Source organism: Oncorhynchus keta, chromosome 27, assembly GCF_023373465.1.
Source record: "Oncorhynchus keta strain PuntledgeMale-10-30-2019 chromosome 27, Oket_V2, whole genome shotgun sequence".
Classification (NCBI taxonomy): domain Eukaryota; kingdom Metazoa; phylum Chordata; class Actinopteri; order Salmoniformes; family Salmonidae; genus Oncorhynchus; species Oncorhynchus keta.
Window position 1 is genome coordinate 13828817 of NC_068447.1, and position 15082 is coordinate 13843898.

General features: G+C 49.3%; 1 protein-coding gene across 4 annotated transcripts in view; it reads right to left on the minus strand.

The window, feature by feature from the left end:
• Positions 1 to 15082, minus strand: part of gripap1 (GRIP1 associated protein 1) — an 85215-nt gene that overhangs the window by 53886 nt on the left and 16247 nt on the right. For 3 of the 4 annotated variants that reach the window (XM_052481717.1, XM_052481719.1, XM_052481720.1), the window contains exons 15-22: positions 14845 to 14937; positions 14277 to 14411; positions 14001 to 14096; positions 13382 to 13594; positions 13165 to 13278; positions 10770 to 10847; positions 8495 to 8590; positions 6857 to 6913 (exon numbers count right to left, since the gene is read on the minus strand). In XM_052481717.1, the coding sequence (XP_052337677.1) occupies positions 6857 to 6913; positions 8495 to 8590; positions 10770 to 10847; positions 13165 to 13278; positions 13382 to 13594; positions 14001 to 14096; positions 14277 to 14411; positions 14845 to 14937 (882 nt within the window). The remainder of the gene's footprint in view (positions 1 to 6856; positions 6914 to 8494; positions 8591 to 10769; positions 10848 to 13164; positions 13279 to 13381; positions 13595 to 14000; positions 14097 to 14276; positions 14412 to 14844; positions 14938 to 15082) is intronic. The other variant, XM_052481718.1, reaches the window with a different exon arrangement.

Sequence of the window (15082 nt, forward strand, 5' to 3'; positions counted from 1 at the left end):
GAGAGAGAGAGAGACAGAGAGAGAGAGAGAGACACGAGAGAGAGAGAGAGAGAGGAGAGAGAGAGAGAGACACGAGAGAGAGAGAGAGAGAGAGACACGAGAGAGAGAGAGACAGCGAGAGAGAGAGAGAGAGAGAGACAGCGGGGAGAGAGACAGCGGGAGAGAGAGAGAGAGAGAGAGAGACAGCGGGGAGAGAGAGAGAGAGCGGGAGAGAGACATAGAGGGGGAGGAGAGAGAGAGAGAGACAGCGGGGGGGAGAGAGAGAGAGAGATATATACAGCGGGGATAGAGAGAGAGACAGCGAGGGAGAGAGAGACAGCGGGGAGAGAGGAGAGAGAGAGAGAGAGAGAGAGACAGCGAGGGGAGAGAGAGAGAGAGAGAGAGAGAGAGACAGAGAGAGAGAGAGAGAGACAGCGAGGAGAGAGCGGGGAGAGAGAGAGACAGCGGGAGAGAGCGGGGAGAGAGAGAGACACAGCGGGGAGAGAGAGAGAGACAGACAGCGGGGAGAGAGAGAGAGAGAGAGACACAGCGGGGGAGAGAGAGAGAGAGAGAGAGCAGCGGGGAGAGGAGAGAGAGAGAGAGACAGCGGGGAGAGAGAGAGAGAGAGACAGCGGGGAGAGAGAGAGAGAGAGAGACAGCGGGGAGGAGAGAGAGAGAGACAGAGGGGAGAGAGAGAGAGAGAGACAGCGAGGGAGAGAGAGAGACAGCGGGGAGAGAGAGAGAGAGAGACAGCGGGGAGAGAGAGAGAGAGACAGCGGGGAGAGAGAGAGAACAGCGGGGAGAGAGAGAGACACAGCGGAGGAGAGAGACAACAGGGAGAGAGAGACACAGCGGGGAGGAGAGAGAGAAACAGCGAGAGGAGAGAGAGAGACAGCGGGGAGAGACAGAGGGGAGAGAGAGAGACATCGGGGAGAGAGAAACAGGGAGAGAGAGAGACAGCGGAGCGGGGAGAGAGAGAGACAGCGGGGAGAGAGAGAGACAGCGGGGAGAGAGAGACAGCGGGGAGAGAGAGAGACAGGGGAGAGAGAGAGACAGCGGGGAGAGAGAGAGACAGCGGGGAGAGAGAGAGACAGCGAGGGGAGAGAGAGAGACAGCGGGGAGAGAGAGAGAGAGACAGGGGGAGAGAGAGACACAGGCAGAGAGAGAGAGGAGAGAGAGAGAGACAGCGGGGAGAGAGAGAGAGACAGCGGAGAGAGAGAGAGAGAAAGAGACAGCGGGGAGAGAGAAAGAGACAGCGGGGGGGAGAGAGAGAGACAGCGGGAGAGAGAGAGACAGAGGAGAGAGAGAGAAACAGAGGGAGAGAGAGAGACAGGGGAGAGAGAGAGACAGCGGGAGAGAGAGAGACAGCGGGAGAGAGAGAGACAGCGGGAGAGAGAGAGACAGCGGGGGAGAGAGAGAGACAGCGGGGAGAGAGAGACAGCAGGGAGAGAGAGAGACAGCGGAGAGAGAGAGAAACAGGGGAGAGAGAGAGACAGCGGGGAGAGAGAAAGAGACAGCGGGGAGAGAGAGAGACAGCTGGGGAGAGAGAGAGACAGAGGGAGAGAGAGAGAAACAGGGAGAGAGAGAGAAACAGGGGAGGGGAGAGAGAGAGAAACAGGGGGAGAGAGAGAGACAGGGGGAGAGAGAGAGAAACAGGGGAGAGAGAGAGACAGCAGGGGGAGAGAGAGAGACAGGGGAGAGAGAGAGAAACAGGGGAGAGAGAGAGAAACAGGGGAGAGAGAGAGAAACAGGGGGAGAGAGAGAGAAACAGGGGGAGAGAGAGAGACAGCGGGAGAGAGAGAGAAACAGGGGAGAGAGAGAGACAGCAGAGAGAGAGAGAGAAACAGGGGAGAGAGAGAGAAACAGGGGAGAGAGAGAGAAACAGGGGAGAGAGAGAGAAACAGGGGAGAGAGAGAGAAACAGGGGAGAGAGAGAGAAACAGGGGAGAGAGAGAGAAACAGGGGAGAGAGAGAGAAACAGGGGAGAGAGAGAGAAACAGGGGAGAGAGAGAGAAACAGGGGGAGAGAGAGAAACAGGGAGAGAGAGAGACAGCGGGGGAGAGAGAGAGAAACAGGGAGAGAGAGAGAAACAGGGGAGAGAGAGAGAAACAGGGGAGAGAGAGAGAGAAACAGGGGAGAGAAACAGGGGGAGAGAGAGAAACAGGGAGAGAGAGAGAAACAGGGAGAGAGAGAGACAGCGGGGGAGAGAGAGACAGCGGGGGAGAGAGAGAGACAGCGGGGGAGAGAGAGAGACAGCGGGGGAGAGAGAGAGAAACAGGGAGAGAGAGAGAAACAGGGAGAGAGAGAAACAGAGGGAGAGAGAGAAACAGAGGGAGAGATAGAAACAGAGGGAGAGAGAGAGAGAAACAGGGGAGAGAGAGAGACAGCGGAGAGAGAGAGAGAAACAGGGGGAGAGAGAGAGAGACAGTGGGGAGAGAGAGAGACAGAGGGGGAGAGAGAGAGAAACAGGGAGAGAGAGAGACAGCGGGGAGAGAGAGAGAGAAACAGGGGAGGGAGAGAGAGAAACAGGGGAGAGAGAGAGAGAAACAGGGGAGAGAGAGAGAGAAACAGGGGAGAGAGAGAGAAACAGGGGAGAGAGAGAGAAACAGGGGAGAGAGAGAGAAACAGGGAGAGAGAGAGAAACAGGGGAGAGAGAGAGAAACAGGGAGAGAGAGAGAAACAGGGAGGGGGAGAGAGAGAGACACAGGGGAGAGAGAGAGACAGAGGGAAACAGGGGGAGAGAGAGAGAGAAACAGGGGAGAGAGAGAGAGAAACAGGGGAGAGAGAGAGAGAGAGAGAGAGAAACAGGGGAGAGAGAGAGAAACAGGGGAGAGAGAGAGAAACAGGGAGAGAGAGAGAAACAGGGGAGAGAGAGAGAGAAACAGGGGAGAGAGAGAGAGAGAGAGAGAGAGAAACGGGGGAGAGAGAGAGGAGTAGCAGTACATCTAGCAGTACAAAACAACTATATATTCAGGCAAACGGCAAAAGAAGCACAATTGAAATAGATAAAAAACAAAAGATCACAGATGACAACTGGTTTGATGCAGATTGTAAAATTATAAGGAAAAAACTTATAACACTATCCAAACAAAAACACAGAGACCCAAATAATGGTGAATTACGCCTTCATTACTGTGAGACTTTAAAACTCTATAAACGTACACTCAGAACCAAAAAAATCACAGTACAACAGCAAGCAGCTGACACTAGTTGAGGGGTCCATAAACACACACACCTTCTGGCACAATTTAAAAAATAAAATCTAAACAAGAGGAATTAGCAATACAAAATGGTGACATATGGACAACCCATTTTGAAACACTGTACAACAACGTTCAAATTGACACAAACGCAGAACGCCAAATTCATGAGAAGTTGATATAAGAAACTTTAGGCTCTCAAATTGTAAAAAGCATGCGGACCTGATGGCATCCTAAATGAGATGCTCAAACTCACGAGTGCAACATTTCAATTGGCTATATTAAAACAGTTTAATTTGATCCTGAGTGTAGGTTATTTCCCTGACATCAAGGACTCATAACTTTGACACTAACAACTTTGACACTAACAATTACAGAGGCATTTGTGTGAACAGTAACCTGGGGAAGGTTTTCTGTTGTATTATAAATGTAAGAGTTCTAAACTTCCTTAATAAGCACAATGTCTTGAGTAAAATACTAACTGGATTTATATCAAAACATCACACAACTGATCATATTTACACCCTACACACCCTGATAGATAAACATGTCCACCAAAATAATACCAAAATATAGGCTTGCTTTATCGACTACCAAAAGCATTTGATTCTAGTTGGCATACAGGACTGTTCTACAAAGTTATTGAAAGTGGTGTAGGGGGTAAAACATATGACATAATTAAATCAATGTATACTGGCAATACGTGCAGCATTGAAATTGGCAAGAAAATAACTGAATTCTTTAACCAGGGGTGGGGCCTTCGTCAGGGTTGCAATCTGAGCCCTGCGCTCTTCAATATTTACATAAATGAATTGGCCACTATTCTAGAAAAATCCTCAATGCCTGGTGTTAGTCTCCACACTTCAGAGCTTAAATGCCTACTCTTCACAGATGACCTATGCCTTCTGTCACCCACAGCACAATGGCCTACAGCAGAGCCTGGACCTGCTAGAGCAGTACTGTCAGACCTGGGCCCTGGCAGTAAACCCCCAAAAGACTCAAATAATGATTTTCCAGAGAAGATCCAGATCTCAGGGAATTAGACCAAAGTTCTCAATTGGTACAACATATATAGAGTACTGCACACACTACAATTACTTAGGTTTAAAAATATAGAGTACTGCACACACTACAATTACTTAGGTTTAAAAATAAGCTCAACTGGACACCTTAATGAGGCAGTGAATGAACTGAGAGAGAAAGCACGCAGGGCATTCTACACCATTAAAAAGCTAATTCAAATTGAAATACCGGTTAAAATTTGGCTCAAACTAATTGAATATGTCATTGAACCAATTGAACTTTATGGCAGCGAGGTGTGGGGTCCACTTTATGGCAGCGAGGTGTGGGGTCCACTTTATGGCAGCGAGGTGTGGGGTCCACTTGCAAAACAAGATTTCATCAAATGGGAAAAACACCCAATTGAAACCCTGCATGCAGAGTTCTGTAAGATTATCCTTCATGTCCAGAGGAAAAGTACAAACAAAGCATGCAGGGCAGAATTAGGCCAATATCCACTAATAATAAAAACTCAAAAAAGAGCAATTAAGTTTTAGAAACATCTAAAATACAGTGACCCCCTCTCATATCATTACCAAGCCCTGCAATGCCAAGAGCTGAGCAAAGAAAAGAGTCCCCTCATCCAGCTGGTCCTGGGGCTGAGTTCACAAACCTGTTCTACTTACGCACTGAAGCCTCAGGACCAGAACATCCAATCAATCAGAATAAGCCAAATTACAACACAGTCAAAACAAAACTATATTGCTTATTGGGAAACACAAGCACAAACACAAAGCAAAATGCAGTGCTATCTACCCTAAATTGACAGTACACTGTGGCTAAATATTTGACCATGGTTACTGATCAAAACCTTAGAAAAACCTTGACAAAGTACAGGCTCAGTGAGCACAGCCTTGCAATTGAGAAGGGTAGACACAGGAAAACCTGGCTCCCTGTAGAGGAAAGGCTGTGCAACCACTGTACAACAACAGAACCTGGCTCCCTGTAGAGGAAAGGCTGTGCAACCACTGTACAACAACAGAACCTGGCTCCCTGTAGAGGAAAGGCTGTGCAACCACTGTACAACAACAGAACAGAACACTGTACAACAACAGAACCTGGCTCCCTGTAGAGGAAAGGCTGCGCAACCACTGTACAACAACAGAACCTGGCTCCCTGTAGAGGAAAGGCTGTGCAACCACTGTACAACAACAGAACCTGGCTCCCTGTAGAGGAAAGGCTGTGCAACCACTGTACAACAACAGAACCTGGCTCCCTGTAGAGGAAAGGCTGTGCAACCACTGTACAACAACAGAACCTGAGACGGAGCTGCATTTCCTGACAAAATGCCCCTAATATAAAACAATTACAGAGTGTCATTTCCCTAAATTTGAAAACCTTATTCAAGGTTTCACAGACCTCTCTGATGAGGATAGGCTACCCGTCCTGTTGGGGGAGGACGCAGAGAGACCTCTCTGATGAGGATAGGCTACCCGTCCTGTTGGGGGAGGACGCAGAGAGACCTCTCTGATGAGGATAGGCTACCCGTCCTGTTGGGGGAGGACGCAGAGAGACCTCTCTGATGAGGATAGGCTACCCGTCCCGTTGGGGGAGGACGCAGAGAGACCTCTCTGATGAGGATAGGCTACCCGTCCTGTTGGGGGAGGACGCAGAGAGCTGTGTGTTGGCAGCGCACTACTTTGCTGCCTGCCATAAGATGAGGGACAGTGTCTGACAGACCAATCAACCTACACATGTACTCTACTGTATGCTTATTGTTATTGTTGAATGTATGGTTCTTTTGACACTTGGTTATTGTTGTTACTGATTCTCATTTTTATATTGTAAATATAAAAATAAGCTTTGGCAATATGTACATTGTTACGTCATGCCAATAAAGCAAATTTAATTGAGAGGCAGCGTAGAGAGAGAGGAGACAGAGCGTAGAGAGAGAGAGGAGACAGAGCGTAGAGAGAGAGAGGAGACACAGCGTAGAGAGAGAGAGGAGACACAGCGTAGAGAGAGAGAGGAGACACAGCGTAGAGAGAGAGAGGAGACACAGCGTAGAGAGAGAGAGGAGACACAGCGTAGAGAGAGAGGAGACACAGCGGAGAGAGAGAGGAGACACAGCGTAGAGAGAGAGAGGAGAAACAGAGAGAGAGGAGACACAGCGTAGAGAGAGAGAGGAGACACAGCGTAGAGAGAGAGAGGAGACACAGCGTAGAGAGAGAGAGGAGACACAGCGTAGAGAGAGAGAGGAGACACAGCGGAGAGAGAGAGGAGACACAGCGGAGAGAGAGAGGAGACACAGCGTAGAGAGAGAGGAGACACAGCGGAGAGAGAGAGGAGACACAGCGTAGAGAGAGAGGAGACACAGCGTAGAGAGAGAGGAGACACAGCGTAGAGAGAGGAGACAGCGTAGAGAGAGAGGAGACAGCGTAGAGAGAGAGGAGACAGCGTAGAGAGAGAGGAGACAGCGTAGAGAGAGAGGAGACAGCGTAGAGAGAGAGGAGACAGCATAGAGAGAGAGGAGACAGCGTAGAGAGAGAGGAGACAGCGTAGAGAGAGAGGAGACAGCGTAGAGAGAGAGGAGACAGCGTAGAGAGAGAGGAGACAGCGTAGAGAGAGAGGAGACAGCGTAGAAGGAGACAGCGTTCAGAGAGCGAGTGTTCAACTTACTGCTGAACTACCTTTCTTCTCCAGGATCCTCTGGCCATCCACCGTGTCTTTAATCTCCTGTACACCACAAAGACAGGGAGAGTACTTAATGGAGGCTCTAATGAGAACCATTACATGACCCCATTATTATACAGCTTCTAAACTCAGCAAAAAAATCAAAGTCCTCTCACTGTCAACTGTGTTTATTTTCAAGAAACTTAACATGTGTAAATATTTGTATGAACATAACAAGATTCAACAACTGAGAAATAAACTGAACAAGTTCCACAGACACGTGACTAACAGAAATGGAATAATGTGCCCCTGAACAAGGAGGGGGGGGTCAAAATCAAAAGTAACAGTCAGTATCTGGTGTGGCCACCAGCTGCATTAAGTACTGCAGTGCATCTCGTCCTCATGGACTGCACCAGATTTGCCAGTTCTTGCTTTGGGATGTTACCTCACTCTTCCACCAAGGCACCTGCAAGTTCACAGACATTTCTGTCCCAGACGTGCTCAATGGGATTGAGATCCGGGCTCCTCGCTGGCCATGGCAGAACACAGACATTCCTGTCTTGCAGGAAATCACGCACAGAACGAGCAGTATGGCTGGTGGCATTGTCATGCTGGAGGGTCATGTCTGGATGAGACTGCAGGAAGGGAGGAGGATGTCTTCCCTGTAACGCACAGCGTTGAGATTGACAACAATCTTAGTCCAATGATGCTGTGACGCATCGCCCCAAACCATGACGGACCCTCCACCTCCAAATCGATCCTGCTCCAGAGTACAGGCCTCGGTGTAATGCTCATTCCTTTGACGATAAACGCGAATCCGACCATCACCCCTGGTGAGACAGAACCGCGACTCGTCAGTGAAGAGTACTTTTTGCCAGTCCTGTCTGGTCCAGCGACTGTGGGTTTGTGCACGTAGGTGACGTTGTTGCCGGTGATGTCTGGTGAGGACCTGCCTTACAACAGGCCTACAAGCCCTCAGTCCAGCCTCTCTCAGCCTATTGCGGACAGTCTGAGCACTGATGGAGGGATTGTGCATTCCTGGTGTAAGTCGGGCAGTTGCTGCCATCTTGTACCTGTCCCGCAGGTGTGATGTTCGGATGTACCGATCCTGTGCAGGTGTTGTTACACATGGTCTGCCACTGCGAGGACGATCAGTCCATCCTGTAGCTCTGTCTTAGGCGTCTCACAGTACGGACATTGCAATTTTTTGCCCTGGCCACATCTGCAGTCCTCATGCCGCTTTGCAGCATGCCTAAGGCACGTTCACACAGATGAGCAGGGACACTGAGCATCTATATTTTGGTGTTTTTCAGAGTCAGTAGAAAGGCCTCTTTTAGTGTCCTAAGTTTTCATAACTGTGACCTTAATTGCCTACCGTCTGTAAGCTGTTAGTGTCTTAACGACAGTTCCACAGGTGCATGTTCATGAATTGTTTAAACACTTTACAATAAAGATCTGTGAAGTTATTTGGATTTTTACAAATGATCTTTGAAAGACAGGGTCCTGAAAAAGGGACGTTTCTTTATTTGCTGAGTTTGTGTGTGTACATGTATGGAACATTTCAAATGGTACTTTCCTCTGAAACCTTGATGGAAAAATAACTTTAATAGTAGTTTCTACCAGTTACAAAAAGGGTTAGTTTACCTGCTTCAGTTTTCCAATGGTTTCAAAATGCACATCCCTTTCCTTCTCCACCTCTGTCAACTGTAGGTTCACACCATCTATATCAGATGCCTTTCCCTGAATGAGAAACACAAAGAGCACGTATTCCGTTTCAGTTATTTTCACATATCCGATGTAAATCGAATCCGTTTCAGCATAAGGTTACGAGTCACACCATTCTAATGGAATATCTACAGTGATGACAAGATTAACACAACAGTTCCATTCAGAATTAACTTCATGATACTAACAGGATATTTTTTACATTGAAACAGTAGGGGTTCAATTTCAAACAAGCATATCACCAAACCTACCTGCCCAATTCGAGTTAGACATAAACTCATAAGAAACACTTTTAATGGCTAAATAAGTACAGTTCAATAAACATCAGGTACTCAGCAGAAGTGAGTAGCAATGCGAGTCATAGCTTCATCTACCTGAACAAAGTCCACGTACACTCCCAGTGTAGTATTTCCCTGGGCCAACTAGTGTTGTCACGATACCAGAATTGTCCCTTCGATACTGATAGCAGGTTTAGTATCACGATATGATACTCCATGACACAACAATGAAAAGGCCAAAGTCACAGAATGGCACTTGATCCAGACAGAAACTTATGTTCAATCGTTGGGCATCTTCAGAATTCAATATCATTACATTTGAAAAATTGTACATCCAGTTTATTTTTTACAGCCATGGATGCATTAATTAATAAATCATACAATCAATATGACTTTGTTTTTACCAATTACTACAAAACATAAATGGTAATCATTTATTTGAAAGGTACTGTAAATCTCTATTGATAAACTGGGTAAATATGATAGAACTAGGCTATATCGTATTATTTAAAATACAGGTGAATGCAGATTATTAAATGGGAGTGTGTGCATGCTTTGAGTTATTGAGCTTGTAAAATCTGATTTCATGGGGCTACAGATAACAAACAATCCCTCCCATTTAGGAGTTATTTTATTGGCAACTGCTAGAAGAAAATATTCTATTGTACCGATCAATTCTCCATAGAAGAAGCCATCTCCTTTATAAAAGTCTTAAAGTACTGACATCATTGGCTGTGGAATGTGTCTTTGTGGCTATGGAATCTAGAGAAAACAGGAAGGGAGACGAGGGATCGGGGCCGGATTACCAAACGGGGACATGCTCTGGGACCCCCGACCTTCAGCGGGGCCCCAGATAGAAAAACGTGTAGGATTTCAGGAAATTAGCTTTAAAAAACTGCCAAAACATGTCTTAGTCTTCCAACAAAATCGGTAGAAATGGTTGCTTGCTTTATGCTGATTTGCATCGAGCAGTCGTGCCCTATGCAACTGTAGGCCTAAATAAACATGTACTCACAGTCTATATCCGCTATTATGTTGATTGATCCATTCCAGTTAATCATTTTGGATTGAAAAAGTCTAGGCAGCCAAGTCAGTTTGAAGATAAAACTAATTTGATCCCATTCACATTTTCTCACAAACAAATGGGCTATGAATACATAAGGTTACCGCTGGGTTTACCATGGCCAGAGGGACACAGTGAATAGTAGGTTAGACTATGGGCTATGAATACATAAGGTTACCGCTGGGTTTACTCAGATCACTAGTGTTTAGGCTGCTACATTTATGGAAGAGTTTTCACTTGTGTCTGTCTGGAGTCGTGTGATCACAATCACTAAATAAAAGGCCTGAGGAAAGTGGAGAGCACACACCTTAAGATGAATGCATTGTTCCATGAACCTGATTGGTCAAGAGCCTGCAGCAACACTCCAATGTGAAGGACAGAGAAATGGTGCTCGAGTTCAAAACTCCTAAGGCAAATCAGCATTAAAAAAACGAACTTCGCCCCTAACGCTTTGCGTCAATATATTTATTAAACTAAATCAAAAGTTGATTGAAAAGTGCTGTGGCAATGCATCCTCACCACAGGTTTTCCCCTGGAATGAGTAGGTGGAGCAGGCACTTTGCTCTTGGCGGTATAAAGGCTCTGCGGTGACAGACTTGACTCTCTCAATCACGTGAGACACTTGACAGAAGTACCGATCGTAACAACAATTCTAGTAACAAACAGTTGTTTTTTTTCTCTCACAGACAGTAACAAAGTTTCGGTATACCGTGCAACACTAGGGCCAACTGCAGTGAACAAAGCCTACATGCACTCCCAGTCAGTATTCCCCTGGCCCGGAGGAAAGTGTCTGAGTGTGTTGCTGTGTACACCACTCTGCCGTGTCTGAGAAGAGAAAAACAAGTCAAACAACCTCCAGTTGGAGAGAGTGTTCTTCCTGCAGCTTCTCCGTGCTCTCCTGGTGCTCCAGACAGCTCTTCTCCATGCTCTCCTAAACACAGAGAGGAACACCACACCACACACCACACATCAGCACACATGTATTTTTAGAATTCTTTAAAAAGGCTAAACTACTACACATATTTAAAGTCATTAATCATAGTAAATGCTAGAAAACAAAACAAATCTGAGCATAAACAAGTAAGAAGCACTACTGACACCTTGTGGTCAGTGTTCCCGTGACGCCCGTGGTCAGTGTTCCGTGACTCCCGTGGTCAGTGTTACCGTGACGCCCCGTGGTCAGTGATCCCGTGACGCCCCGTGGTCAGTGTTCCCGTGACGCCCCGTGGTCAGTGATCCCGTGACGCCCCGTGGTCAGTGTTCCCGTGACGCCCGTGGTCAGTGTTCCCGTGACCCCCGTGGTCAGTGTTACCGTGACGCCCCGTGGTCAGTGTTACCGTGACGCCCCGTGGTCAGTGTTACCGTGACGCCCGTGGTCAGTGTTACCGTGACGCCCAGTGGTCAGTGTTACCGTGACGCCCCGTGGTCAGTGTTTACGCCCCAGTGTGACGCCCCGTGGTCAGTGTTCCGTGACTCCCCCGTGGTCAGTGTTCCCGTGACTGACCCCGTGGTCAGTGTTCCCGTGACGCCCCCGTGGTCAGTGTTACCGTGACGCCCGTGGTCAGTGTTCCCGTGACGCCCGTGGTCAGTGTTCCGTGACGCCCAGTGGTCAGTGCCCCGCCCCCGTGGTCAGTGTTCCCGTGACGCCCCGTGGTCAGTGTTCCCGTGACGCCCCGTGGTCAGTGTTCCCGTGACGCCCCGTGGTCAGTGTTCCCGTGACGCCCCGTGGTCAGTGTTCCCGTGACGCCCCCGTGGTCAGTGTTCCCGTGACGCCCGTGGTCAGTGTTCCCGTGACGCCCCCGTGGTCAGTGTTCCCGTGACGCCCCCGTGGTCAGTGTTCCCGTGACGCCCCGTGGTCAGTGTTCCCGTGACGCCCCGTGGTCAGTGTTCCCGTGACTCCCCCGTGGTCAGTGTTCCCGTGACGCCCGTGGTCAGTGTTCCCGTGACTCCCCCGTGGTCAATGTTCCCGTGACGCCCGTGGTCAGTGTTCCCGTGACGCCCCGTGGTCAGTGTTCCCGTGACGCCCGTGGTCAGTGTTCCCGTGACGCCCCCGTGGTCAGTGTTCCCGTGACGCCCCGTGGTCAGTGTTCCCGTGACGCCCCCGTGGTCAGTGTTCCCGTGACGCCCCGTGGTCAGTGTTCCCGTGACCCCCGTGGTCAGTGTTCCCGTGACTCCCCCGTGGTCAGTGTTCCCGTGACGCCCCGTGGTCAGTGTTCCCGTGACGCCCCGTGGTCAGTGTTCCCAGTGACGCCCCCGTGGTCAGTGTTCCCGTGACGCCCGTGGTCAGTGTTCCCGTGACGCCCCAGTGTTCCCGTGACGCCCCCGTGGTCAGTGTTCCCGTGACGCCCAGTGGTCAGTGTTCCCGTGACGCCCCGTGACGCCCAGTGGTCAGTGTTCCCGTGACGCCCCGTGGTCAGTGTTCCCGTGACGCCCGTGGTCAGTGTTCCCGTGACGCCCCGTGGTCAGTGTTTGACGCCCCCGTGGTCAGTGTTACCGTGACGCCCGTGGTCAGTGTTCCCGTGACGCCCCCGTGGTCAGTGTTCCCGTGACGCCCCGTGGTCAGTGTTCCCGTGACGCCCCGTGGTCAGTGTTCCCGTGACGCCCCCGTGGTCAGTGTTCCCGTGACGCCCCGTGGTCAGTGTTACCGTGACGCCCCGTGGTCAGTGTTCCCGTGACTCCCCGTGGTCAGTGTTACCGTGACGGCCCGTGGTCAGTGTTCCCGTGACGCCCGTGGTCAGTGTTCCCGTGACGCCCGTGGTCGCCCCGCCCCGTGGTCAGTGTTACCGTGACGCCCGTGGTCAGTGTTACCGTGACTCCCCCGTGGTCAGTGTTACCGTGACTCCCCCGTGGTCAGTGTTACCGTGACTCCCCCGTGGTCAGTGTTACCGTGACGCCCCGTGGTCAGTGTTACCGTGACGCCCCGTGGTCAGTGTTACCGTGACGCCCCCGTGGTCAGTGTTCCCGTGACCCCCCGTGGTCAGTGTTCCCGTGACGCCCCGTGGTCAGTGTTCCCGTGACGCCCCGTGGTCAGTGTTCCCGTGACAGGCATTACTCCGGGCAGTGAAGAGCGCCTCTAACTGCCAATATTGATCACTCATTAACCTCATCTCCAACAGCATTTCTGTATGTTCATGTACAAGCTTTAAAGTGTATAGTGGTACAACACAGCATAACTACACTACATATTCCAGTAAGTACTGGAATATTCTAGTGAATAAATCAATGTGAAAGTGAAGTTGGTCGTGTACCTCAGCATCTTTGAGTCTGCGTTCAAACCAGCCCTTAGTGTCCTCCATGGACTGGACCTGGGCCTGCAGCTCCTCCACACACTGCTGCAGACCCTCCAGCTCCTTATTGCGAGCCTAGAGGTCAAACGTCACATTAATACACAAGCAGAGCACCTCATGTTCTCTCCCTTCTCGTTGGCTATGTGGCCCTGAATCTAAATGTGCCCCGCCCCTTCACCTTCTCGTCTCGGAGCTGTGAGCGGATCCCCTCCTCTGTGCGGTTCTTGTCCTCATGGAGTCCCCTCAGCTCCTTCTCGTAGCGTGCCCGCACCCCCAGCACCTCCTTCTCATGCTGCAGACGCACGTCGCTCAGCTCCTCCTTGTGCCGGGACTTCTCTGTGATTATCTCCATGGCCAGTTCATCCAGCATGGCCTTCCGCTTGTCAGCTGTCTGCAGGGGGAGGGTGACGGAGACGGGAGGATAACTCATTTATGGTGATGATAGATGAACAATAACATTCACACTCATCCAGCACTGATTCACTGTTTCTTAAACAAACCATGAGTCTTTGAATCATAATCCTGAATTCATGTCAATTTGACTCAAAGATAACTCTGTGACATATTATTATTATTATAAGTCCAAGACTGGCACATATGCTAATTGAAGCTGTGCTGTCCATATATGGCCTGTGACCCTGTGGGCAGAATGAGTGGAGCTTGAGATCAGCACTCCCACCTTCACTGGCATACAGTAATGACAATTACTACAGTGCAATGTGTGTATGCCTCCTGTACGCATCTCTGTTCACTGTGTGTGTGTGTGTGTGTGTGTGTGTGTGTGACAGATAGCCCACCTTTTTAGCCTCCTCCAGCTCTTGCTGTAATCGGTCTTTCCATTGGTCCAATACAGTCAGCTGTTCCAACAGTCTGCTGTTGGCACGGTTCCCCTCCTACAGAGAAAAAAAAAGACAGCTAAAGAGAGGATAAAAATACATTTGCAACTCCATATTTTTCCTCCTTGACCTACAATAGAAGACCTTTATCAAAGTACTAACCACTGTAAAAGTGAGGTGCATTTCAGTGCTTCTCGGAGTATGCATGCATTAGAACAATGTGAGGGTCACACAAACCTGTAGCTGAGAGTTAAGGTCATCTCTCTGTGCCAGGAAGCTCTCCTGCTCTGTCCGTCTCTGCTGCAGCTCAACGTTCAGAGCCGTGTTTTGGTCACGCAAAAGGTTCATCTCCTGAGTCTTCACTGTCTGAATCTAATGACACACAACACCCACTAGTTAGGACACACTGAGCTTCACAATGGAACAACATTTGATTACGTTTTACAAAAAAGGTATTTCTAGACTTTGTTTAATGAAACAAAGTGGATCAAATGTGTCAGAAGTGGAGAAAGTGAGACATGAAAAGCAGAAGTTGAACGTCTTTGGATTAAAGCTTTGTAGGAAAAACAACAAACCGTTTGTATTATTGTAAATAGCAGCAATTCATGTCTGAACTATTGAAATAATCACCATCCGTCAGTATGGTGAAAAATGTCTTTACCTCCCTGACTTTATTCACAACAGCTCGACTTGTCATAATGGTGATGCATCATGGGTAATGGCTGGTGAGTGGTGACAGTGGTAGAGTGAATAGTGATGAGGTTCCGTGGGGGGTCCTGGCAGGGCGCGAGTCAGAATACTATACCTGTTCCAGAGCGACTAGGTTAGTCCTGAGAGCATCGTTCTCAGTCAGGATATTCTCCACCTGCTCCTGACTCACAGCACTCTGACACGCTATCTGCATCACAGCACCACACACGGGGTAAACACAAGGGGATGGCCACCCAGGACAGCCATGGAGGGAAGAGAGGAGAGACGGAGGAAAAAGACAACGAGGTGCCGATTGGCAGCACAACAATATGGATTGAAAGAGAAGGGGGAAA